This window comes from Passer domesticus, chromosome 4 (genome assembly GCF_036417665.1).
Source record: "Passer domesticus isolate bPasDom1 chromosome 4, bPasDom1.hap1, whole genome shotgun sequence".
Classification (NCBI taxonomy): Eukaryota; Metazoa; Chordata; class Aves; order Passeriformes; family Passeridae; genus Passer; species Passer domesticus.
The window spans coordinates 13,219,675-13,244,421 of record NC_087477.1 but is presented as its reverse complement, the minus strand read 5'-3'; the positions used below and the strand labels follow the sequence as shown (position 1 = coordinate 13,244,421).

General features: G+C 41.0%; 1 protein-coding gene across 18 annotated transcripts in view; it reads right to left on the bottom strand.

Annotated features, from left to right (window-relative positions):
- Positions 1–24,747, bottom strand: part of CAMK2D (calcium/calmodulin dependent protein kinase II delta) — a 121,492-nt gene that overhangs the window by 48,930 nt on the left and 47,815 nt on the right. For all 18 annotated transcript variants that reach the window (XM_064416040.1, XM_064416039.1, XM_064416038.1 and 15 more), the window contains one exon: positions 4,018–4,072. In XM_064416040.1, coding sequence (XP_064272110.1) covers positions 4,018–4,072 — 55 coding nt within the window. The remainder of the gene's footprint in view (positions 1–4,017; positions 4,073–24,747) is intronic.

The window sequence follows — 24,747 nt, the reverse complement described above, 5'->3', positions numbered from 1 at the left end:
GACACTAAACATTTGCTTGGTATTCACAACCATTGTTAAACGATGAAAAGATTAAAGCAGGAACAGAGCAGGTGAATTTCAGTGACAACCAAACAAGCAGTCAGCAATTCCCATGCTCTGTCTCTCTGAAGGATACCTTAGGAACAGCTCTTCCAAGAGAGCAAAATAGCCACAGTGAAGGAAGGCAGCACAGCGCAGGGCACGAGGAGAGGACAGAACCCAGCTGCACGTCCTGAGCCTCTGGGCAAACCACGACAGCCGTGCTCGTGGCCTTGGCTAACTGAGTGTCCCCGAGCAAGGTGCCCCTGGCAGCACTAAAGGGCATGGGCATCACAGTGTAGGACAGCCTGCAGGGTCCAGGAGGCCACTCCCAACTGACACGGGTCCTTCACCATAAAGCCACATGAGCAGGTGCCGAGGTACTCCCTCCCCGCAGGATGCAAATGGGAATGGATCCCAATGCCTTTCTGACACAGACATACATCTGGGTCCTGGGAAGTCACATTTCATGACAGGCCATTCACCACATAAGCTCTGGTAACTTGCAAGATACAACTTAGAAGCTACTGGTTTGTACAAATTGTTATGGTTCTTTTGTGATTTTGAGAAGAGCATACTGAAGTGGCATAAAGCACATGAGTTTGTTTACACAGAAGAGGTACAAGCAGCATGAAGCAACACCAAGGCACTCCACACCACTTTGAGAAAAACTGCTGGTTTATGATTGCAAATATAAGAGAATAATTAGCACAAACAGCTAAACCAGCCTCTTATGGTGATCAGACTGGTGTGGTTTCCTCCTAGCTTACGTTTACTTCAATTGCCTTGATAAGGGAACTGGGAGGAAGCATCTTAGAGTGGCCATAGAATTATTAAATTCATCTGTGGCCTTTCTACTTCTGAAATAGAGGCACAGGCACTTACCTGAGGCAAACACTGTTTTCCAAATTAGGCTATTTTTTTGTATTTTCTGTTTATTCTATGGTCCCTGCACTTAGAATCTAAAAGCAAGGCCAGGATTCTTAACATACCAATTGTTGCATCTCATCAAGTGCATTAAAACGAGAGACACTGAAAATAGAGAATCTCATTGACTTGCACAAGAGAGTTTTCAAGTGCTACAGCTGTTTCCATTCAGATACAGCAATTAATACTGACAGAATTGATTGGATTTGAACTCATCTAACATCATTAAGACTGAAGACAGTCTCATTCGTGCTTAGCAACTGAAAAGGTCCAACAGACGCAAATCCTGACTGCAGCTGCCTTAACCAATAGGGAAGGGGAGCAAAAACTTCATGAAGTCCATTATTAAATTCATGAAGTTCATTGTTCAATACCCATTTTCCACATGGATTTCCAGAGACTCCCCCCTTCCCATTTGACAGCAGAACTGTTCACCCAAAAGCATGTCCATAACAGAGTGCATTCAACACTTTATTTCTCCAGATAAAAGCACAGCCTGTGGTATACAAGTCAAGCAACAGGCTGCAGACATCTCTGTGGCATTTATTCCAAAGAGATTATTAGAAATTCAAACCAGAAAGTAACAATGATTGTTTTTTTCCTATCCACAGAAAGGACAGTCTTCCCCTTCACTTTCTTACGTGGGATGAAGTCTGAAAGAAATTTCTGAGGAAACAGCCGTACCAAATCCCACACAGTCTGAAAGAAGAAATCATTAAGAAAATGACATGATGGCATGTGTGGGTGGAGTGACAGTGTTACACCACAGTCAGGCTCCTGCTGAATAAAAACTAAATAAAGCAAAGCAGGTTCTTGGCCTGTGTATTCAAGAAGTGCATACGGTACCTTTTCATCATGGCAGCTCTTATGTACTTGTCAACAGGGCAGTAACCACATGTTTGTAAAATGTGAAGTTTCACTAATTAATACTAGTGAGCATAAAAGCAATGATTTAATCTGAATGTGAAAAATTAACTGAACAGGCATTCCCAGTAATTTGGCAAAAGTGCCTCAAGAATGCAACCTGTTGCTTTTCCAGAAACAACTATCATTCAGCAAAGTCACTGCCTCTGCCATTTAGACATTTTCTTTTTTTCAAAATAAGTAATTTTTACAAAACCCTCAAAGCACATGGCCAAAACATAAAAGCTGTATATAAAGGTTTGAGGCTGCTCCTCTGTTTGTCCTGAACAGGACTGACAGGGAACGGAAGAAGTTCCAGCCAAGGCAGAACACTTCCTGTGGAATCCAGTTTTCTGCCAAGGCAGTATCTTTGGGTTAGACATTAACATTTTATTGCAGAACATAGGTACCTTGAACAGAGGCTTCTATTTGCTCCCTTACTATCGAGAATTAGATACTGTTATCTACAATTCTGAAATGGTTCAAATGTTCTAGTTCACATCACAACCATAACCCCCTGAGATAAGTCTGGCATCATATATTAAATTTAAGGCAGACGTGGACTAACTGCAATTATAGTATGGCACACTTACTCACAGTACAGCAGTACAACAAAAAAAATAACCACTGTTTTTTAAAAGGGATATTGTCCCTGGAACTAAGAATTTTACATGCACTTCTTAGAAATGTTCTGAATTAAGAAGCTTTTACCAATTCCACATAGAAAGATTTCCTTTGTAGCCCTTAAGGGAAAAAAAAGCAAAACAAACCCCAGTGCATGTCAGAGAACAAATATATGTGTTGTGCCCTGGAGCCATTTTGAAGCCAACAGTCACAGCACTTACCTGGGATAGGCACAAACCACATACAAGCTTCTGTTGAGCCCAGCTAGGATTTGACTCCTGAATCTCGAATGCCTTCACTGCAGACAGACTATTTCAATATTGGTGTATTTCTAGTCTGAAATCTAGTGCTGAAGAAGTCTTTACAGATTTCTTTTAAAAAAGTTAAGTCAGGAAGTAAACCAGAATGTAACTTGAACATGAAAGCACACCATTGCTTGTGTGCAGGAAGATTGAGGCTCTAACTTAGCCATGCTGAATGCAAATACTTCTGTTTGTATGCTTAGAAATGAGCTGTATTCCATTTCTGGAGAAACAATATATTCTCATTCTAACCAGCAAAATCACAGGGGGCGTAAGAAAGCTCTTTGGGTATGTGGGTGAGTGTGCTGTCTCCACAACTGTTGTCTCCAGTTCCATAAACTGCCCTGGAAAAATTTACCATTTAAAGAGATAATTTTATTTAAATAAATGAGTTTTGCAATACAATCCCTATCATTCAGGTTTGTCCATATCCAAAACCAAAAGCAGTAACTTTTCAAGTGAGTGGAAAAGTTTGCCCATGCCAGGGAAGAATGAGGAAATCAGTTTCTCTTTTCAAGTTAAGAGCCTGAGACACACAGTTCACGCTGTCACCATCCCTGCTTCCACTAAAAAAGCCTTATCTGGAAAAAAGAAGCTCCATAACAGGCCCAGTCATTACATGAAAAACTCATGGGACTTAAATTCCTGAAACAAAAGAGAGTATCAGTAGGAAACTTCCTCTCTATATGCTGGGCACCTGACATACTGAATGGTGTCAAAATGAAACATTATAAAGCAGTAAGACATCAATAAGGAATGAAACACTAAAATAATCTTTCCCTCTCTAAACTCAGGCTTACCTTTTTAATCCAGCAGTTGAGATTTTCTGTAGAGAAATTAGTGTTCCACATGCTTTTTTTTAATCTTTCCTTTAGACAACTGGCTTGCAGCAAATATTTTTTTTTCCAGTCTAACTTTGCTTTGTTTTGGCACGTAGCACACTACTTTTACTTACATACCTACACCTTATGTTAAAATCCACTTCACCAGTGGATTTTTACTAGTTTTTTATGGAATAAATGGAATCCTTACAGCAACACTTACAAATAAGTTCTTGCACATGCAAATGACCAACTGTGTTCCTGTCCTTCCAGCTGTTTCCATCTATTTGTCCAGCTCATCACTCCAGAACCAGGTATTTATCTCATGAGCTTGCACTTGCATCTCCAAGTTTGAACAGCCCATCCCCAACATGCTAAACAAATGCAAAACAAATACTTACAAGTCAAAGACTAAGTAATGGAATCCTTCTTCTGATATGCTGTCATGGAGCCGCACTGTGGAAAGGGGGAAGAAAAGATAAACACCAGTCACCTTTTCCATGTCTTTGATGGCTGTTGTTGATTTGGGGACAAGGGGGGTTATAATTCTGCTGCAGAGCTGGTATTGCATCTCTGCATGTTCTCAGCTGTGGGGTGTGGGGCTTCCTTTTGAATTCCCTACCCTCAAAATTGCCTTTTCCGTAACTTACTTTCCCAAGGTCATACAACCTTTTTCTCAGCAGTATTACATCCTAGAACTTGTAAATAAAACAAGATGAGGAAAACCCCCCCACAATTAGTCACACATTTCAGCAGAGTAACAACCTTCCAGGGCTTGCTAACAATGTCTCACACATACTGTGAAGAGTTGCGAAGAGAGAAATCTCCTGGCCAGCATAGAGCATCCTAACTAAGCCCCCATGCCACGTTTCCATACCCCTCTCTGTGTCCAGATCTACATCTTTCCCTGAAAATGTGCTCATCAGCTGCACAATCTTCCCTTTGAATTTTAAGAACTCACACCACATCGTAGCACAACTACGAATTAAATCCTGTGGTTTTCCTTAATTACTTTAAATGAAGTCGCAATTTCCAAAGGTAATACAGGAAGCCTTGTCAGTAGTTTGACCCAAATAATTATCACTTATAGAACCAAATGAAAAAATCAGGGTACCCTAAAAGTGATCTGTGTTCAAAGCTGGGCTGAGCAAGAAAGTATAAAAAAAAAAATTTCAGATCTCCCCAGATGATAACTTTCTGTATTAATCATTTTTTATACAGGACAAATAAACATGACTTTTTAACTTAATAATATTTAGCCCAGAGAAACATCTTGTGTTTACACAATACTGAAGAGAAAACCAGATCTTGGCTGACTCAGTGTGCAGAACTCATGATGATTCAGAAGAGCCAAGTAGGTCTAAATCAGAGTTTGTGGTTTTGGCTGGTTCTGTATTTCAGATTACTCCATGTTTTGATGAAGGGGCCAGCCAACATCACCCTCCACCCTCCCAAAAAGCCCCTCAACATCCCCAAATCAGCTTTCTGTCTGCTTGCATTGAGCTGAACTTTCAATATTCCCAAACGTCTTGTCTTTAAAGCAAACCAAATGCAGGATGAGACACCACATACCAGCTTAGAAGAGCATCTTGACATTTCTAGCTGAGGACTGAGACCCCTAAAACATCTGGCTGTTGGGCACATGGCATTGTACAGCAGTGTCAAAGATACTACTCATGAAAAGGGATTTAGTAAAGCCCCTTGGGTATGTCACAGATGCTATACAGCTCTAAACCTGTAACATTTGGAGTGCAGTCGGTCTGCTTTGCACATACATCTACAAAAAAGTTAACAACTCCTTAGGCTTTATACATAGCAAATGATACTTCTTGACAGAAAAATCATTAAATAGACTAGTAGGAAATCAAAGCATGGCTTTTTCAATTCAGAGCAACATTCTCCTCTGTCATATCCCTGTTACCAAGAAGGCCAGGATGGCACCACAGAAAGGGGCTTCTTGAGCTTTGGTGTCTGCCTGAAGCAGGAGGTGCTCACATTTGCCATCTCCTTCTCTAGAACAGGACTTGGTTCCAAGTGCCTGCAGAACCACAGATCTGTCCCTTTGGACTAGAAAGAGGCTGTTGTTTGAGATGATGGACAATGTTGTGCTCAGCCTGAGGATCCTAACTCCTTGCTAGCCAAACTCAAGTCTGACACATCTTGAAGGATACCTTCTTCAAGGATCACATTCTTCCTTTTCCTTTCTTTTCCTCCCAAATGCCTGAATCACAGAAGTGAGATGGAACAAACCCTTCTCTGAATCAGGCTCATATGCCCCTGATTGTTTCTGAAAAGGAAAACAGGCTGAGGCAGCTGGGGAAGATGGGAGCTGCCTTTTGGCAAGTGCTTATGTTGGCATCTTTGGTCAATCCAGGCATATGGTTATGTCTGTGAAGTGAAAATGCCAAATAAAGCGAGGGCAGAGGAGAGCAATCCCTAGTGCACAGCAAAGGGTGCACAACAGCACTGAAGCTAATCCAGCACAGCCCAGACATTCTGCCTGCACTCAGCTGCCATGGGAAAAACAAGGGATGCTGGGATGACAATCTGAGCAAATACTAAGCTTAAGAGGGGATGCACTACAAGAAGTATTTGTGCACTCACTGCAGACAGATACAGTTCTTCACACACCCCATCAGGCAGGATGCAGGCATGACAAACCAAAAGGCAGCAATTACAGAGATTATTCATCCAATATAATAACTCCCATCAGAAGTTCACACTGCCATTCTTATTTCTTTAGAGTCACAAAGCATTCATCAGTACTAACAGTTTCATTTATCTTTTCTGAAAAGATTAGACCAAATCATTATTAACTGCAGATATTTCATCAGTGCTGTTATTAACAAACACATGAGAGGGCAGCAAGGAAACCAAGGTAGCTCCTTTTCCTCCTGCCTGCTGTAGCCCTGTGGTCACTCTCCTCTACTGGGTTCCTGAGAAGGTGCTTAACAACCCCAGACAAAGTCACTGGTCCTAAGCAATGGAATGCCTGTCAGGAACCCAGGGAGCTTACAGCCCTTCCTTTTGCAGAAATACTGTAAAAGCCCACAAAATATCAGGAATAACCCACTTTGGCTTCAGCACTGATTTTCACCTGAAATACTTTCCAATCATCACAATGGAAATACCCTAACAATAATTTCAGGGAGAACTCCTACTAGCTTGATTAGCTTCCATTCACCCATTAGTGTGGGCCTGCTCCAATCTGACCAAAAAGTAAAATTATCTCCTTTATGTGACTTTTTCTGCTGCACTGAACTATTTTGTGCCTATCCCACAGAAAACAGCTTGATACAATGGCCAAATAACTTTATGATTTCCTTTTTGAATTTCTGCCTTTAAAGAAAAAAAACCAAAATAATAGTATTCCACATACTTCCACTGAAAATCAATTTTTTCCAGGCAAGGAGTCAAGCCAAACAGTCAATAGTCAGAGAGAAGTTCTCAAAGACAAAGATATTTAACCACATCTAAACCTACTGCCTAAAATATTTGTGTGAAACTGCTTGCGATAATTTTGCTGAATTTGGTATCTGAATTAGTTCATTACACAAAGACAAACTATTGGAGAGGACTGAACTTCACACCAAAGTTACATTGCATGGTCAGCACAGCAGCTGCACAGATGTGCACCGAGGTGCCAAACCACCAGAGATGCTCCTTGGGGAAAACTCTCTCCATGCAATCCTGTTCATTTTGTTGATGAACAGAGCATGGAAAGGGATTAACACAGCCAATGGTAAAGACATTGATTTTTCCCTTTGGTAGTCGAAATTAAGTTCTGTGGACACCCAGAGACACTGATCCTGTAACTGTGAAACTTGATGTCTCAAATTAGTGTACCACTAGGAAGTTACAGGGCACATTCATCAGTAGTAGAGGTTTAAAATGGGTTTGAAAGTCACAAAAGCTTACATCAAATCTGCTGAAAAATACAAATTACTTATTCAAGTTTCTGCTTTCCTGCAATGATGAAAAAGGGCAAAGGATGCTTTCCCTCCATGTTCACTTCCAAAAGTGTACTACAGTATTTATGCACACCTGACATACACCACTTACTGAAACAAAAAAAGAAACATCCCAAACCCTTTCAAAAAATGAACTTCATTACTTAATGGAAGGAACTTCATGGAATAGCTTCAGTCAACTTTGGGTGTTCTATGAATTGGTACCAATGGATATGGGATAAATGGTTGCACTTGAAAATGAAAAAGCATAATAAAAATTGAAAAAAAAAACCCTCAATGACTGAAAAGCCATAACCGATATGTTTTTTACTCATATTTGAGCCACTCAATTTTCTATTTCAAACACCTGTCTATAAGCATTTTCTGCTGTGCTGTCTGACAAAGCAAGCCTTGTGCTTAGCAGAATTGTTGGCTGAGAAGTAGAAGATCTGCTGTAGCTTAGCACTGTCAGAGCTCACATCTTCCTGCAAAGTCACCCTTTGCCACCTTTTCTGTTCTCCTGCACAAAGCAAAGTGACGAGGGATGGAAAATAAAGTTACTGGTTGCACTTTAGCAGAAACTCTTGTGGACACCAGGTGGAGAAGCCTCTACAGCAGTACCAAGAACTGAGACCAAAGCCAGCATTCCTCCTACAGCTTTTAATCTGGGAAATGTGCTGGGATCCCAAGGTAAAAACAAGAACCCTGCACAAGGAAGCAGAACTGAGCATGCAAAAATTTGTGACCCACAGCTCAGGAGTGCTACTGCTGGCACTGATCTGCTCCCTTCAAACAAAACAGCTCCACTGCAGCCTCATTCTCAGCACCTCCATCGTGTCCTCACATCCTCTTTTGAATTCCTGGTCTAAATGGTATAACTAATCTCTGCTGAGCCACCAAACCCCTTAAATCAGTGGTGCATAAGAGTCACAGCTATAGCTCCCAGGCAGGGAGCTCAGCACGAAAATGGAGCCTGTGCTGTCCTTACTGCTCCTTACACTCACATTGCCTCTCACACAACCCTGTTCTGCTGAGACCACGGAAGCCTGGGGTCCTCTATAGTAAAGCTCATCAGGTACAGCAAAGAGAACTTGGCAAATACTACCAAGAGCTGTTACCTAAGAGTCTGAAATATTTAGAGGCTAATCTTCTAAGATTAGTACAGCAGCAATGCTCTAGGGCAGCTGCTTTCTGAACATCACTAAACACAGAATAATGTTTTGCATATTTAAGAAAATAATCCTCCCCCAGTGCTGTCAAACACACCAGCAGTAAAAAGCAATACTTAGTCATTAAATGACTTTATGCAAATCAGCAGTGCTATGTACACCATTAGCAGGTGGCCTGTATTCAGCAACAGTGAACCAAAACTGTATAACTCCCAAATTCCTTCAAAGGGTAATTTTTTTATTACAGTGCACATTCACAATTATTTAGGGCCAAAAACTTGACAAAAAAATCCTATTCATCTGCATCTCAAAAAGTGGTACAATAAGAAATTACGGGAAAAAAATTGTGGAAGAGGTTTTACAGCAACTACTGTGAGCCACAGAGAAATTTGATAAGAGGATCCATGTTTACCCCTGAAAGAATTTTCTACCAAGGTTGTTGACATAGAAACCAAGAAAGAAAGAAGGATAAATAAGAGAAACCTGCAGCTGCCTGTTCCAATGAGTACTTTGTTTGTCTTTTGTGACCAATGAGTAAAGTGTAAACTTAGAAGCTTTGTAAGAATGTATAAAAAGTATGCATGCTATAATAAAAACAGTTTAAAGCCTTCTGAAAAACGGAGTGTGTTGCTTTGTATTATGACCATCTCAACTATGACAAAAAATAACTAGAGAATTTATTATTTGGAAATACTGCCTTTCCCCCAAGACATTGCAACAGCAAGTGTTGAGTACCATGAACAAAATGCCATGTATTCTGAAATTATTCATTTGTGAGCAAAATCCACCCCATCAAGGCCCTCACAACAAACAACTGTATTCTGATTAAATGCCAGCCTACTGCATGCATGTGGAGAAGTCACTTGGCCAAAGTGTTAACAGTGGCCAAAGATTCTTGCTACAGAGAAAATGAAAAATTACTTATCAAAGCAGATAAAAGATCACATTTTGCACAGAGACTGAGTGACTCCAGGTACTGATGTCAAAGCAGATGGCCTGAAATTAACAGCTCTTTTGTCAGGGTGACACTCTTGTTTCATTCCTGGTAGGTGAAGACTGACAGTCTTTAAAAATAAAATTTCCCAGATCAAATTAACCAATTAAAAAAAGAACAAAAACCCAAGAGGTATTCCAAACCATCTAATTCTGTGTTGGGAGTCCCCATGTAGAGCAGTTGTGATAACTGACACTTAGCTCTTTATCCCACAGGGTTTAGTTGCTTTTCAGTGCACCACAACACAGGTGTGTGTGCATTTCTGTGTGCACACGCGCCCAGAGCACTTCTGTGGAATTATATCCTGGATCCATAAAGTTAAGAGCAACAGCTGGAGCTACACACCTTTAATTATTCATGTACGAAAACAGCACAATTGTATGGAGCTGTTGCACAGAAGAGCAGGGAACTAAAATGTACACCTGCACCTTCTTCACGTCTTCATTTAATATACAACCATGCCATTTACTGGAGATCTTGTGTTCCAGGGTGAGCCAACTCCTCTTTGCAGCTGAAGGCCTGCTTTTGTAAGTTTTACAAGATTTTTTACAAAGCAACAAAAAGCCTTACAAATGTCATCACATTAAGCCTTATGAGGATAACCGCATGGATTAAAAGCAAGTCTGACACAAATTTTTGCTATGAGCAAACTGATGTCTCAGCTGCCAGTGTTGATGCTTTAAGCACTAACATTTTTTAACTATTTTTGCATTCATCAGAACATGTAAGAAGAGGAATAAAGACACAAGCATTTCATGGAGAGTTAACTAACAAAAGAACAAGCTGTAACAGAGATGTTACATCAATTAAAATTAAGAGGCTCAGGAAACCACACAGTGTACTTCAACAGAGGCAATGCAATTGCCCAATATTTAAAAATTAGGCTTTATCTCTTTTAATATTTACAGTGCTAAAAAACCCTGGGAACAGATTTATAATAATAATATGTAGGGCCTACACATCAACATAATTAACTATTGGGGGGCTGTAACTATTGGGTAGGACACAGCCTCCCTTCTTGGCTCTCCTCTCTTAAAATACATTAAAGACAGACATATAAACAATTTATATAATGACCACTCAGAGACGCATGCAGGTTTATTTTTTAAATGCTCCCCTTTCATGAGGACCAAGCTCCAAGGTATTTAAAAACATCAGCTTATGAAAACAAAGTCACTTTACTTTAAATATTTTAAACAAAAAGGAAAGCAGAAAATTGTAATCCTGTGGCATGACTCAAGGGGAGCCACACAAAAGAAACCTCTCACACAGGAGCCAGGTATGCCCCCAGCAGCCCTAGACAATGTTTGCTAAGTAATTACCACTGCATTTAAGGCACCTTTATTTAGTAACAATTACCTTCAGAAAACCTAGGCTAAATCTTCACGTCAGTAGCAGCAACAACTACAGCTAAATTGCATAAAACTTTTCAGTCTTGGCCTTTTTGGTTTTTAGTTTTAAAAGCATTACTTTATCAGAGTAAAGGCCATCAAGTAAAACCAAAATCCTTGTGGATTCAAGGTAACCTAGTAAAATTTATTTGAAAGTTGATTAGAAGAACTGTGTCAAGAAAAAAAGTATTTTAAAACAGCTTTATTGATGTTTATGTCAGATATCAATTTAATAACTGAGTAATAATCCAATTCTTGTATACAGTTCGAATCCAGTGACCACTGCTATATAAACATCCTAACAAAAAATATTTGTAATTAATCCAAATTAATCCCAGTTTGACCAAGGGAATACTGAAAACAGAGTACTTGTATACACAGTCATGGCTTTTTGGTCTCTCACTGCTTTAGGTGAGCAAGGGCTTCTAAAACGGGTCCTTCTGGCAACTGGAGGCAGCTAAAGCATTGTGCCCTTCTCCCCCAGTTATCCTTCAGATGATTATATCACACCTACTTTGTAGCACGATGGAAACTCAGCAAGGCTGAAGAACCAGCTCTCAAGTCTGATGACTGCATTAAATGTCCTGTAAATTCCCCTCTTCCTGACAGAAATCACACGTCAATTTATCCTCAATCAGCGAACCACCAACAAACATTTTGCCCTCTCCTTCCGAAGGCTGATGGAAATATGACATTCCTGCTCATTTCTTCCCCCCAAAATGCACAGACTTTTTCAATTTACTAATAGTGCTAAAATTAAAAAATTCAGGCTAAAGAAAGAAAGTACTAATATAAACCCAAACCCAGTACTGACTTAAACCACGAATATTCATTTTGTTAAAGGAAGTACTTTGAAATCTGTGACTAAACAGGAATTTTCTGCTGTAAACAGATATATTACGGAGAAAATAATGGAAACAGAAGATGTTTCTAGAACCTATTTGCAAGAGTGTCCTGGTCACTTTGATGGAATATGATCAATAAATTATGGTAAAGAAGATGTTTTTAACAAACTACCTTCATGAGGAATTTAATAAATGATTATGTAATGCAGCAAGCAGGCCATTTGCTATTTAATGGAATACAAACTTTAATTATTAAGGATTTCCTTTCCCCCAGCTGTGATGCAAATGGCCACAGACAAAATTCCACTTGGCTGTTCCGAGGCACTTAACCACTCTAAGAACCTGACAGGAACAAAAAGCTGCAACAAATACACTCCCACAAATAAACACTTGTAAACATTTGCAGAAATCCCTTCCATATGGACTGCATCTGCCGGGAAGAACAGTGACCAGTGTGACCCAGTGTCTCCATCAAAGTGTCTCTGCTGTGATTTCTCCTAAAACAGCTCACAAGGACCTGCAGGTCAATGAGCCTGTAAAGAATCTGCCAGAGCAGCTTCCCAGGTAAGTAATAATCTTGCACACAGAGATGTGCTTTTATCACGTTCTTCATCCTAGACACAGAACTGGTCTGCAAAGCAGCATTGTAAAGTAAATAAGGGAGACTAATGATGCCTGCAGAAACAAAAGCCTGACACTCATGGTCAAGGAATCCCAACACGTTTCGTTGCAGCTATACAAAGAACCCACAATCATATTTCCATGACGCTGAAGTTTCCATTTCCTACAATGGATGGGAACAAGAAACATGCATCTAGAGAGAAAACCAGACCAGCAAATTTCACTGCTAAGGCATTGCTGTGATGGGGGACAGAAAACACAAGTGCACTGGAATTGCCTCATGCAATGCCCAGCACCAACTGTGGAATGTGAACAAGAAGGAAAAACCCTCTCCTGTAGGATCTGCCCTTAAATATATGTTAGGCACTGCATAAAATAGGCTAAATGCAGTTTTTCAGCATACACATATCTACATGTCAAAATTATCATTATTGTCCTGCTCGGTCACCTGAAAATACAGATGTTCAGAAAAAGCTGCTACTGTGCTTTGTTTTTTCATAAAAACTATATATAAGACCTTGTAAACAATAAATAACTTTCAAGTCAAAGTTCATTCTACCTCAAGCTTGAGTAAATAACATTTAAACTGTTAATATTTAAAGTTCATTTTCAAATAAAGTTGTCTCTAGGAATTCTTGCCACCCTCCCTATGGGAAGATGGCAAAACACTATACAAAGGAACTTTATTTGCTCTTATTTCTTGTAGACTGTGGAGTGAGCACTACAAATACTACTTGTTAAGACCTTTGTCTACAAGAGAAAAATGCTCTAGTTTATGTTATTATGTTGGCATAAAATCAAAGTTTATGCACTCTTAATTCAGCTTAAAACAAAGCATCAGCTAATTTAAACAGAAACAATTTCCCAGTTTACAGAGCAGTAGGTGGCCACAAAGAAACAGCTACATCAGTTTAAAAATAAATTAGCTTTTGATTAAGTTGGGGGAGCTTTTAAATGCAGACAGACCTAAAATTCTACTTCCTATGTGGTAAGTGTAACATTAATTACCACTGTGCAGGAAGTGTTACATCAAACGGAATTGGTGGGATCTTTGAATATTCCAGATTTGCAGTGAGGATCACGCATTGCATCATCTTTTCTATGAGAAGTCAAAACCCCATAGATTACAGGACATATGTAGCCACATCCCCCAGTGATGTGGTTACAAACATCAGACAGATCTGAGCTCATTTTCTGAAGACCCATGCAAAACTCACTGAAGCACAAGCACCAATTCACTTAATCACAGTAGGTACCACCTTTTAATGAGTGTTTATTTGGTTTGGTAACAGGACAGCCAAATCACTTATCCTCCACTCCAGGGACTAAGACAGACTCCAGGCACTGTGATGGCAATGCTAAGAACCACAAAGTGCCATTAGAATGCTGAGTACTCTTCCAAATTAAAAACCTTATTTAAAACCAAAAGAAGTGCTAAGATACCAGGTCTTCTCTCAAACCAGATCAAATCTACATTTTCTCCAAATCACTTCTCAGTTATGCTCTGTATTATTCCAATGCACAGCAGCCCTTGGAGATGAGAAAATGGTTTATTCTGAAGTGATGGCAGCATTTGGCAGGCCATGGATCTGCTTCAGCAGAAAATTAGTTCCAGGACAATAAAGTCAGCTTCACAGAGAATTCTGTATTTCGTGGAATTAACTATTACTTTTTCACATTATACAGTATCACTGTAAATCCACCTTCTCCCTGCCTTTATCTAATGGAGTTTTTTATACCTGGGCAAGCAAAGAAGGCTAAATTCCCAATTTCATAGGACCAGGTCCCCAAATTTTGTGTTACCAGCTTTAAGGAGAAAGACCTAAAATTAATACAACAGGCCTAAAGCATGATTATAATGACATCTATGTCTTTGGTTCCCTCTTTCACAACCATGAATCCTGAACATTCTGAATGGGAGCAATAGGAGCATCCCAGAGACCAGCTCCATCCATACCACTGCAGTTTATCCCTCTTAATTTCTTTATGGTAGCAACAGGGGAAATGCAGGAACTGAATTTGTTTCATACACTCAGAGCAAATGTGAAAAAGCACAGTATGAAAAGTGTCAAAGCAGAACAAAGTCAGGTTAGGTAACTGGTCTCCTGCTTCCGTCTGTGTGGTGCAGACATCCATCCATCCATCCATCCATCCATCCATCCATCCATCCATCCATCCATCCATCCATCCATCCATCCCACGTGGTGAACAAAACCTTGCTGTAAGGTGGAGAACCCAAAGGCTCTACATTAGCCAAGCAACACTGGAGCAGTCGGAGCTCTCAGTAAGGTAACAGAGCGTCAGAGTGAGCGACCCAAAGCACAGGGCCCAGACAGAGTGTTCCCATAGTGATCCCTCTCCATCTCTATCCACTCCCTGGGCTGGGCTCAAAACCATCTGTATGATGTTCTGAGTGAATGTGCCTTCTCCCTCCATCAATTAACCAGCACAGTAAGTGATGCTACCACAGCTGGAGACAACTATAAATTACTGGCATTTCCCTAACATGCATGTTCACCAGTGAGTGATGATCTCAAACAATTCCAAGTGTTTGTTTTACAAAAAGCAGGGAATGCATATTGACTTAATAGATGACAACTTGAGGCTTGTGATGAGAAACTGCCATTGTCTTTTAATCACAGTCTCACAATAAATGAAAATTAGAGAGCTTGTCCTGTCCTGTGGGACCATTTGTAAGACTGTAATTAGCTCAGTGACAACCCACATAGACTTGGATGGAAATGTTGCAGGAGAGAGCAGAAGCCTGTCTGTATTCACAAACCCAGACTACTAGCTGCAGTTGAAATCTCTTTCTAAATATTCCTCTCATTTAGCATATCCAGTAACTCCAAAAATACATATACACTACAAAAGATAGCTGCAAGCCAGTCAGCTACAATTATGGTTTCAGATCATCCATCAAGTCCTTCCCAGCAAGACTGCACAGTCAAATTCAACACAACCCCAGCACGAACACCACTGACATCAGACCAAGTATAAATTGCTGAAACACAATTAAATAACTCTCAAGGTCACCTAGGAAATAAATGCACACCAAACCTATTAATTAAACAGCACTACTCAGGTGGTACAATTGCTGAGACATGAGTCCTACTCACTGCTGTGCAGCACAAGGGCAGAACCTGTGGATTTTTTTACAATGCAACACCAGAACATCTTCAATGCACCAGTATCAGGAGCAGAGTGTCATGCTTGGCCCAGGGTGGCTGGAATGAGAAGCTGGATGCATTTAAAGGAGACAGACATGTAGAGGACAAACTAAAATTAGATGCACATTCCCATGGGCAGTCCATGAGAATACTAACACTCTGGCGAAGCCACTATAAAAAGAACTTCCAAATTTGGAAGGCGACTAGGAGGAGCGAGGTATCATCAAACCCCTATCAACTGAAAAAAATGCCAGGATCAGCAGTTTTGTAGGAGTAGGAAAGTCTCCAGTGCAGAAATCTGAAAAAGCCCAGCCTGAACTGAGCAATTAGGAGCTATTTATCCACTGCCAGTGATGGAGGTTGGTGTTATTTGAAGGGTCAGAGCATTCACTCGGTGCCAGGATGCAGCAGAAAGCTGAGGAGCAGACCAGCTTGCATCCTTTGGAATGCCATGCCTTTGACAGATACTCCCAACAGCAGGGCAACAAAATCAGGACAAAAAGTGACTTCTTAAAAGCTAAAGTTTGAAGGAGCAAGGAAAATTCTAAAGGATGCTTGAAACACTTCCTACAAGCCCAGGGTGGTTAGGGGGATGTCTGTCTGTCTAGAACTCATTGGTGCTGTTCCCTGGCCCTCGGGCACCAGGGGAAGATGAGCCAGGCTGGCACCAGCCTCTCACACCCTGCCATGCACAGGGACAGGCAAGGCTGACACCCCAGCAGAGCTATGGACACGCTGGCCTAAGCAGGCAGGCCAAGTCCTCATTTTCCATGTGCTGTCTCCAATACATATCTAAGATGATATAAAATCTCTTACTGAACGGGCAGTCCATTAATAAAGATGCAGAAGATGCATATAAAATGCAAAACACAAGCAGATTGGATTTATGCACCTGACATGGCACAGACAAGTTCATGCTATAAAATGTGCTTCCAAATCCACACCTTGGAAGCAAGGAAATTCTGCATTCCAAAGAGTTTGTTGCTGTTTACATTTTTAGTCAAATTACATTTTCTTTAGGAATTTATGTCACAATATTTAAAAAGGAAAGCAAACGCAATTTTAAGAAAAGAACAAAAACATCCTAACAGGGATGCCACTGTACTGGGAATATCCGCTTTTCCTTCCAGTACTTGGTTTGCTGGTCAGCAGGGAAGACTGAAATAAGTCTTCTCCAGGGTGCAAATGGCAAGACAAGAGGCCACAGACACATGCTGGAGTCTGGAAATTCCCAGCTAAGCACAGAGACACATTTATTTATTTATTTATTTATGTGGATAGGAAGGTGATGAAACACTGGAATGGTGCCTGGAGTTGGCTGGGCAATCTCCTTCTCTACAGAGTTTCCAAACTCAGCAGGATGGGCTCTGATTTACCTAAATTTACTGGACATGGTTTCAGCAGGGAGTTGGGACTGGGTAACTTCCAGAGATCCCTTCCAACCCATGTGATTCCATGACCCATGATACTTTTTTGCAGAGGGCTGGGTAGGTAAGTAAAGCAAGATGTCTGTGCAGATGGGAGTAGCCTCACAGACTGTCTCTCCTAATGAATCCCCTGGCTTGCTATCACCTCTGGAAAAGGAGTCAAGACATTCCAAAGCTCCACAGTGAGCTCCCAAAGCACCACTCCTGACTTATGACTGCAAACCAAAACATGACCCATGGTCCAAAGCCAGGAGACCTTCCTTTTGCCTCTTTCTGCTCCCAGCTCACATGCCCAGCATTTCCCCATCCCATTTCTTCTTTCTGCCCCCATGTCTGAACAGATCCTTTTCTGCTTGCCACAGGGAAATGGGTGGGGGGTTAAGATGGGATGCAGTTCTCAGGTGGCACAGACAGCCCAACACTTTCTCCTTGGAGGTACCTTTTCCAGAAGCAGGGTGACAGGGTGACATACTGGGTGACACTAACCCACCATGGGTGAGGATGCCAAACACCCCAAATGGGTAGATTTAGACTGTCTGAGAAAGAAATGCTGCCTGAATTAATTCCTTATTTTCTCTTGGGAAAGGGAAGAGCCCAAGACAAAAGTGTCCCACAGAATGGGTTCATCCCAGAGCCACCAGTGCCCAGGCTAAGGCAGGATTATCACAGAAACCACGTGACAACAGTTTCACCACCCCTGCAGAAGCTGCTCGAATGCCATCCAGTGATGCCCATCCATAAAACCCAATACGCTGCAACCTATTTTCAGCTGGAGGTTGGCTTTTCCTCACCCTCTGATCAAGTAAAGGTTCCCAATATTTGGGTATCAATACAAGAACCAGTGCAGAATTCACCTATTACACCATCAGCAACACTGTAAAAGCAAAGGGAACAGAACTTACAATATTCTCTAAAAATGCTCTGAAAATGTCTGGCCTAGCTTAACTGAAAGAAAAAGCTTAGTTTAGCAGAAGCAGTAGAGACCTCTGTTTTTGGAGGAAAGAGTCCAGAGGAAAATTACATATTTGTGGTTTAGCTGGGAGTCATGATGTCTATCCGTATGCATAACACGTGGTTGCAGATTCATAACAAACAAAGCTTTCAAACAACAACAAAAAAAGTAAGTTCTGAAAGATCCATCTTGTGTGTGCAGAGAGAGAGCAATTCATTTCAGTCGAGCTTATTTCCACAGTTCTTGAAGTCAGCAGTGCAGCCAATTATGAAACTCTTCATTCCAGGAAACACATACAGAAAGTAAAGCACAACAGCAGATGAAGTGTGGCAGCCACCCTAGTCCTCACCCCCCACAGCAGGGTCCTCAAGAGAGGCATTCAAATTCCACTTCCTGTGGATTATTCTATTTTACATTTAAAATGACTGGCTGCAAAAGGGGAGTTGACTTCAGGGAAAGAAAAAAATGTTTAAGAGAATCTGGACAGACTAGGAAAAGAACTTTCATGCATTTAAGGGAACATGCAACAGAAGCTTAAGCAGGGATGGAAAATGCTTCAAGATCTGGTTCATACTTGATTTATACTGAATCATTAACTATTTTGGTGCAAATTAGGCATGTACTTTCTGAGGCAAAAAATTGCAAAATCGATGGCAAACCTTAGTGAAACCTCATTTCCTCAGTCTGTTATGGATACTGCTACAGTTATCTGGGATATTGCAGCCAGCACTGCTTCACTTGAGCTAAAATAACCTTGTGCTCCATTAAAAGGAAAGAGAATTAATGTAGCATGGCAAAGAGTGGTGTCATTGTCTGCACTCAAAGACATTTTTATGCTCCACAGTAACCCAGAAGAGCGAAACTTAAAGATGCAATGCCACTTAGCAGAATAAAAGGATTCTGCTGCAAATAAAAGAGACAAAAGCTGCTATACCAAATAAAGCTGCCTTCCCCCTCCTTTGCGGGCACACTCAGGCCGCATTATCTGATGCTTCATAGGGCTCATGATGAAAATCACTGGCACATTGATTAGCACTACAGAACTTAGTCTTTTAACTGCTGGGGGGGGTTCTGATACTGCACTCACTTCAGGGCCACCAACATCTCCACAGAAAGCCCTTCCACACCACACCCTGACAACAACACAAGTCATAACTTTGGGGCTTTTCCTCTTAAACATCAACATACATTCCCAAGAACTTCAACTAAAAGGAATCAGATGCACAACAGTAACAAAAACTGCTGGGAAGGAGAAAGCCTGCAGAAAACCCAGCTGCTACAAGCCCCACTATGCCCCCCTGTGTGCTCTTGCCTGGTGCAGTCTCGTTCCAGAACATTTAATTTCACAAATAGCAACTGCAAAACCAGCTTCTGTCTTCCGTTGTTGCACTTCACTAGTCAGTTACTTGCTGTAGCCACGGCTGACTTTAAACATTCAATCTGTTATTTTATAATACTCATTAAATTGGCTCTTGCATTAAATATGAAATCATGTTATGTCACTGGTTTTCTTGATATTTTATTTTAATTCTCTCAAGGACTATGGTGTACCTTATTCATCATAGAAATTGCAAATTTAATTAATTCAACGGAATGGATGAGATTTAAAATTATTGAAGTGATCAGCTCATCTAAGCAATAAAAATAATTAAAGGAAGTGAGATTCTCTAATGCATCATTTCCACGTAAACTAGAGCTTTATATTTATATAAAAAGTTTTATTTATTTATTTATTTGCATAGCTATAGTTAATACATCCCTGAGGACTGCATTTACTGAGCATAAATTTATATAGCTGAGAATTGGTTTGATTTTCACTGCATCAGGAAAGAACCATATATTTTTGACATAAAGTAAAACCTTAAATTAAGCTCAGAAAAAAAACTGTGCTAAAGAACTACATCCACTGAACCTGAACAGGCCTGATTTTTACCCTGTGTTTGGTTTATAGAATATCTTAACTAACAGCAGCTGAGCTACTCACAACTGTGCCACAGTAAGACAAACGAAATTCAGAAAGGAGTTACTGCATCCACGTTTTCTATATATTAATAGTGTTTCTCTTGAGATTCTTGGGGCTTTATGGAGTGTCATGCACGTACTTGGTGAATATAAACATAAAGGACATATTGTTGTGCATAAAGGACACCCCCCAGTTTTAATTACCCTCTGTTCAAAAAGGACAAGGCAATACACAGTTTCTTATTTTTCCCCACATGAGGAACTTAACTTCAGTGCTTGTGTTTTGTGTTATGGTGGGAAGAGGAAGTAATTCCAAAATGCGGCTTTTCCTCCTTTTCTTGTGGCAAAAGAGTGTGGTGAGGAGCAGTGCCAAGTTTGGGTGCTCCCAATTGCCTCAGCCATTGATGAGGAGTTCCCAGCTCAAAGCATGGAAATAAGCAGACTCCAAATGGACACCAGCACACTCATGACGCCAGATAAGGGATTTGTCTTTCTCCCTGTGTCCCAAGTCTGTTCCACATCTAGGTTGCCTGTTGGCCTGCTGCAAGGCCAGCCTGCCTTGGGAAGTTGTTGCTGGAGCAGAGGCCTTGCTGCTGTCACCGCACGCTCGTGGCCATGCCTCAGCCCCAGCCTGGCTGAGGCTGGACCAGCAGAGGCACAGGAACAGGCTCAGCCTAGTGGAGCTGAGTCTGTGCCTGGCAGTCCTACTTACCTCCAAGTACCCTGACTTACAGAGCCTTTCAGGGACAGCCTGGCCTTGTGCCAAAAGAACTTCATTTATCACCTGAAGGGCTGCCACATGTCAGTAAAATCTGCTGCTGCCTTTGGTGAAGGGATGAAGATTGATCAGAGTCAGACTTGAGCCTGATGTTGCTGGCTAATGGACCCTGCCTGCCATAGCCTGTACACTGTAAGGCCTGGGAGGAGGTGGCAGAGGCAGGGAATTATGGGCTGTAAGGAAGTGGGAATGTAAAGCCAGCAGAAGCCCCTCCAATACTTACAGGGAGATCTTGACTGCATCACTCCCATTAGGAAAACATTACCCAAGCTCAGCACAAATCCTGCAAGAGTAAACTCCACTTGGGAAAAAAAATTCCATGGTTTTTAATCAGTTTTCCAGAATGGGTCGAGGCTTGTATTGTCAGACTAATGCAGATTTTATCATTATTTGGATGTCATAAACCAAAATTAGCAAAGCAGCTGTAAATCCATGCCAGACGTCACAATAAGATGGTGCAACAGTGTCACACCACTGAAAATACGTAGATTGCAAAACTAGAAATCAGAGTGCTAAAAATTACGTTTACCTAATGTTAAAAGAGGACCAAGAAATCAAAGTTTACCAGAAAAAGATAAAGGAGAAAAATCAGGAAAATGACAATGGATTTCTTGGTGAAGAGATTATTAAATAGCAATTTTCTTCCCAAGCTTCTAAATTTAAAAAAGGGGAGCATTAGTACACATGGAACTGCTGGAAAAGTAATAGTTACCCAAGACAACAAATCCTGTGCAGGTACATGCTCAGCAAAGGAAGTAAGTTTTTATTGTAACTTGATGTGCAATCTCACAAAGATAAAGCACTAGGTTCTCCAAACAGCAAGGCTTAACCTACATTTCCAACCATTTTAAACTCTGCAAAATCAACCCTTTACACACTGATGTACAGCCACATAACCAGAGTAAGAACCTGAGAAACATAGCAATGCTGAAAATCACACTAATGCACAAACTCCTGCAGCCCAGGAGCTCTGTTACCACAGGAACACAAGCTGTGTTTGCCTAGAAATCTCCTACTGCAGTGTAGCACAGCCCAGATTATTCAAGCACAGCTAGACGAGGAGAACATACCAAAGACTGATGGAAAAAAAAGATTCTGAACCACTTCAAAGTTTCTTCTCAGGGCCTGCAAGTTCAGCTAATGAGACTTGTGCCTCATTTTAATTCCCACACAAAATTCAGCAGGGCTTGCTTTATACTACAGTGATGCAAAGGACTGAGGTAAGAAGAGGTTGAAATCACAATGAGTATTGGTGAGAAGCAGATGTAAGTGGAAAGGATGAGGAAATTCTGTGGGTTTTAAACAAACTTTCACATATACCTTACTTAAGTGGGAAATGGAGATGAGAAAAAGAGAACAGAAAATACTGTTTGCAGTCCAATTTCCTTATTTTTTCTATACTATTCATTAGGCATCATAACTACAAGGCTGGACAGAGAAGAAAACATAGATTTATTAAAAGGACAAATAAAAGAAAGATGCTGGAAAATGAACTGGATTAGTTATGTGCAAAGCAGTGTCTGCACAGAAAAGGTCAGATTTCACAAATGTACTGGAGCCCTGCTTGTAGAAGTGAAACAACTTCTTCAAGGAAGATTTCCATGACACTTATTGGCTATGACCACGGACAGTAAGGACTGCACAGAAACAGAATCATTTAACATTCAGCCTTATTTAGCTTTCCAAAAATAACTCCCTGTACACTGTCACCTTTGAGAAACCACCCCATCAATTAAACTAGACCTCTGCTTTCCTATAGAAATCGCTCTGAAAAAAAAAAGTTACCATTTTTTTCTTATTTTTCTTAACTTACACACACTTATTGTCAGAGCTGAGCTCCCCTCCTCTGGCACACTTCCTTTTTCACTCTTAGTGCTTCCTGATGTGATGCAGCTCCATTACTCACCAGAGATGACAGTTTAAAAGGGGATGTCATGGTGACCCAAGCAAAAGAACTCCAGTGGGGTGCTGGCAGCACTTGGAATGATTTTAGGGTCACCATTTAGCTGGCTGAGGGCATGGCTGCAGGAGAAGGAACATGACAGAATACATCATCTGCTGCTAAACCCTAGCATGGTAATTCCAGGTCATGAAAATCTTCTCTCAGACAGATCTAGAACATGTCAGCTTTTCTGAAACAGGAGCAGAAGACTTTGCCCATTTCCCCTTGAACCGTGCACCTTGGTGCAGGTAGTGATGCAGAGTTTGTGCAGACTTGCCTGCCTGTCACTAAAGCTGTCATTGCCTCTTTGCACTCCAAGCCAAACCTCACAGATACAAACTGTGCGTGTGGAACAGCTGGCCTGCCACAGAGGAGCTGAACTCCATCCTCCACTGCTCAACAAGCCACTTGACAAGCTGAAGACTTGTGACCACATGGAAGCCATTTAGACTCTTGTTTCAACTGAGTTCTGTGCATTTTAGCCCTTTCCCTGCATCAGCTCACTCTTGTCTTTTGTTCATTCTCCCCAACTTGTAGAAGCTCATAAATATGTTCTGCTTCTAGTAAGGCCCAAGTGAATGGCTCTGGAGTCTGACTACACCATATCTGTAACCACAGCTGCAGAAGGGCTGCACCACCTCCCTAAAAGCACTTGCACATTCGTTTATCTCTCACCATTTTACAATGCAAAACCTTTGGTGAGATATAATAGTACACATAACATCCCTCTTCCTCCTTAACCAAATATCTAGGTCAAACCTGTAAGCTTAAGAGGGATGCTGCAGACATTTGACATGCCATTTTGAGCTGTGGTACACTTGTTTTCACTTTCTAATTATCATTAAAAGGAAGGAGCTGATTACATCCCAGGTGATGACTAAAGAGGCTACCTGGAACAGAGGTTAGACAGTTAAAGGAATAAAGTAGGTATTTATTCAAAGCCCTTCAAAGGATACACCTTGGGCAGTACAAGAGCCTGGCTGTGGCTCTGCCCAAGATGGACCCAAAATGGACACAAGATGGATGACGGGTCATTATTTTTCACACTTTTATAAGTTATGGTCCATTTACATATTGGGGTTAATGATCCAATTACAGTTTCATATTATGAATTCCCATCCTTCCAGATTGCTCTCCTCAGCTCTCCATTGCTTATACTTCTTTGGGCCCGAAACTGCAATGGTGTCCTTGTTTTGGGGCTGGAAAAGGATTGTTTTGTCTGACTACCCTGTGAAGAGAACTTGCTAACACTTTACACAAAGTTCAGAGTTACACACCAAAGCAGTACAGAATCTGAAAAATATGAAAACTAAAACTTAAGGCATCACAGGCACCGAACAATTTTATTAGTCTAAACATGACAAACAGGAAATTCCCACCCTTCTGCAGAAGTCTCAGGTACAGCAAATATTCTTGTGAGAGATACCCTTGGAATATGATTCAGTGTATGAAAAACTGGAAAACCCAGCTGCAATTCTCTTTAGAGAAAGGTACTTACCTGTCTACACTATTTCTAAAGCAAAGAGACAGACACACCCCACCCTCCCAAATAACTTTATTTTTTGCTTTACATGGTTAGAACACACAGCTCTGGAAATAAAAAGAGCAGAGCTTTCTTCAGCTTGCAAGGATGGAATCTCAAACACAAAATACAGTATAAAATAAGCATCTCACTAAAACCAGCACTAAGTATTGACATTGGTTTGTCTCATTGTGCAACAGACACTGTCAGCTGAAATTCTTCTGCAGGTCTCCAAAAATCATGAACAATCCTGGAAATAGGCCCTCCTGCACACTGCTCAAATCCCCCCAAAGACCTGGCACGGAGAGCTCATTGGTGGCAGAGCAATGGCTCAAAGATGAGAACACTGCACACCGCTGCAGGTGATCCATCAGATTATTGCACCCCACAGCAGAATTTGTAAGGAAC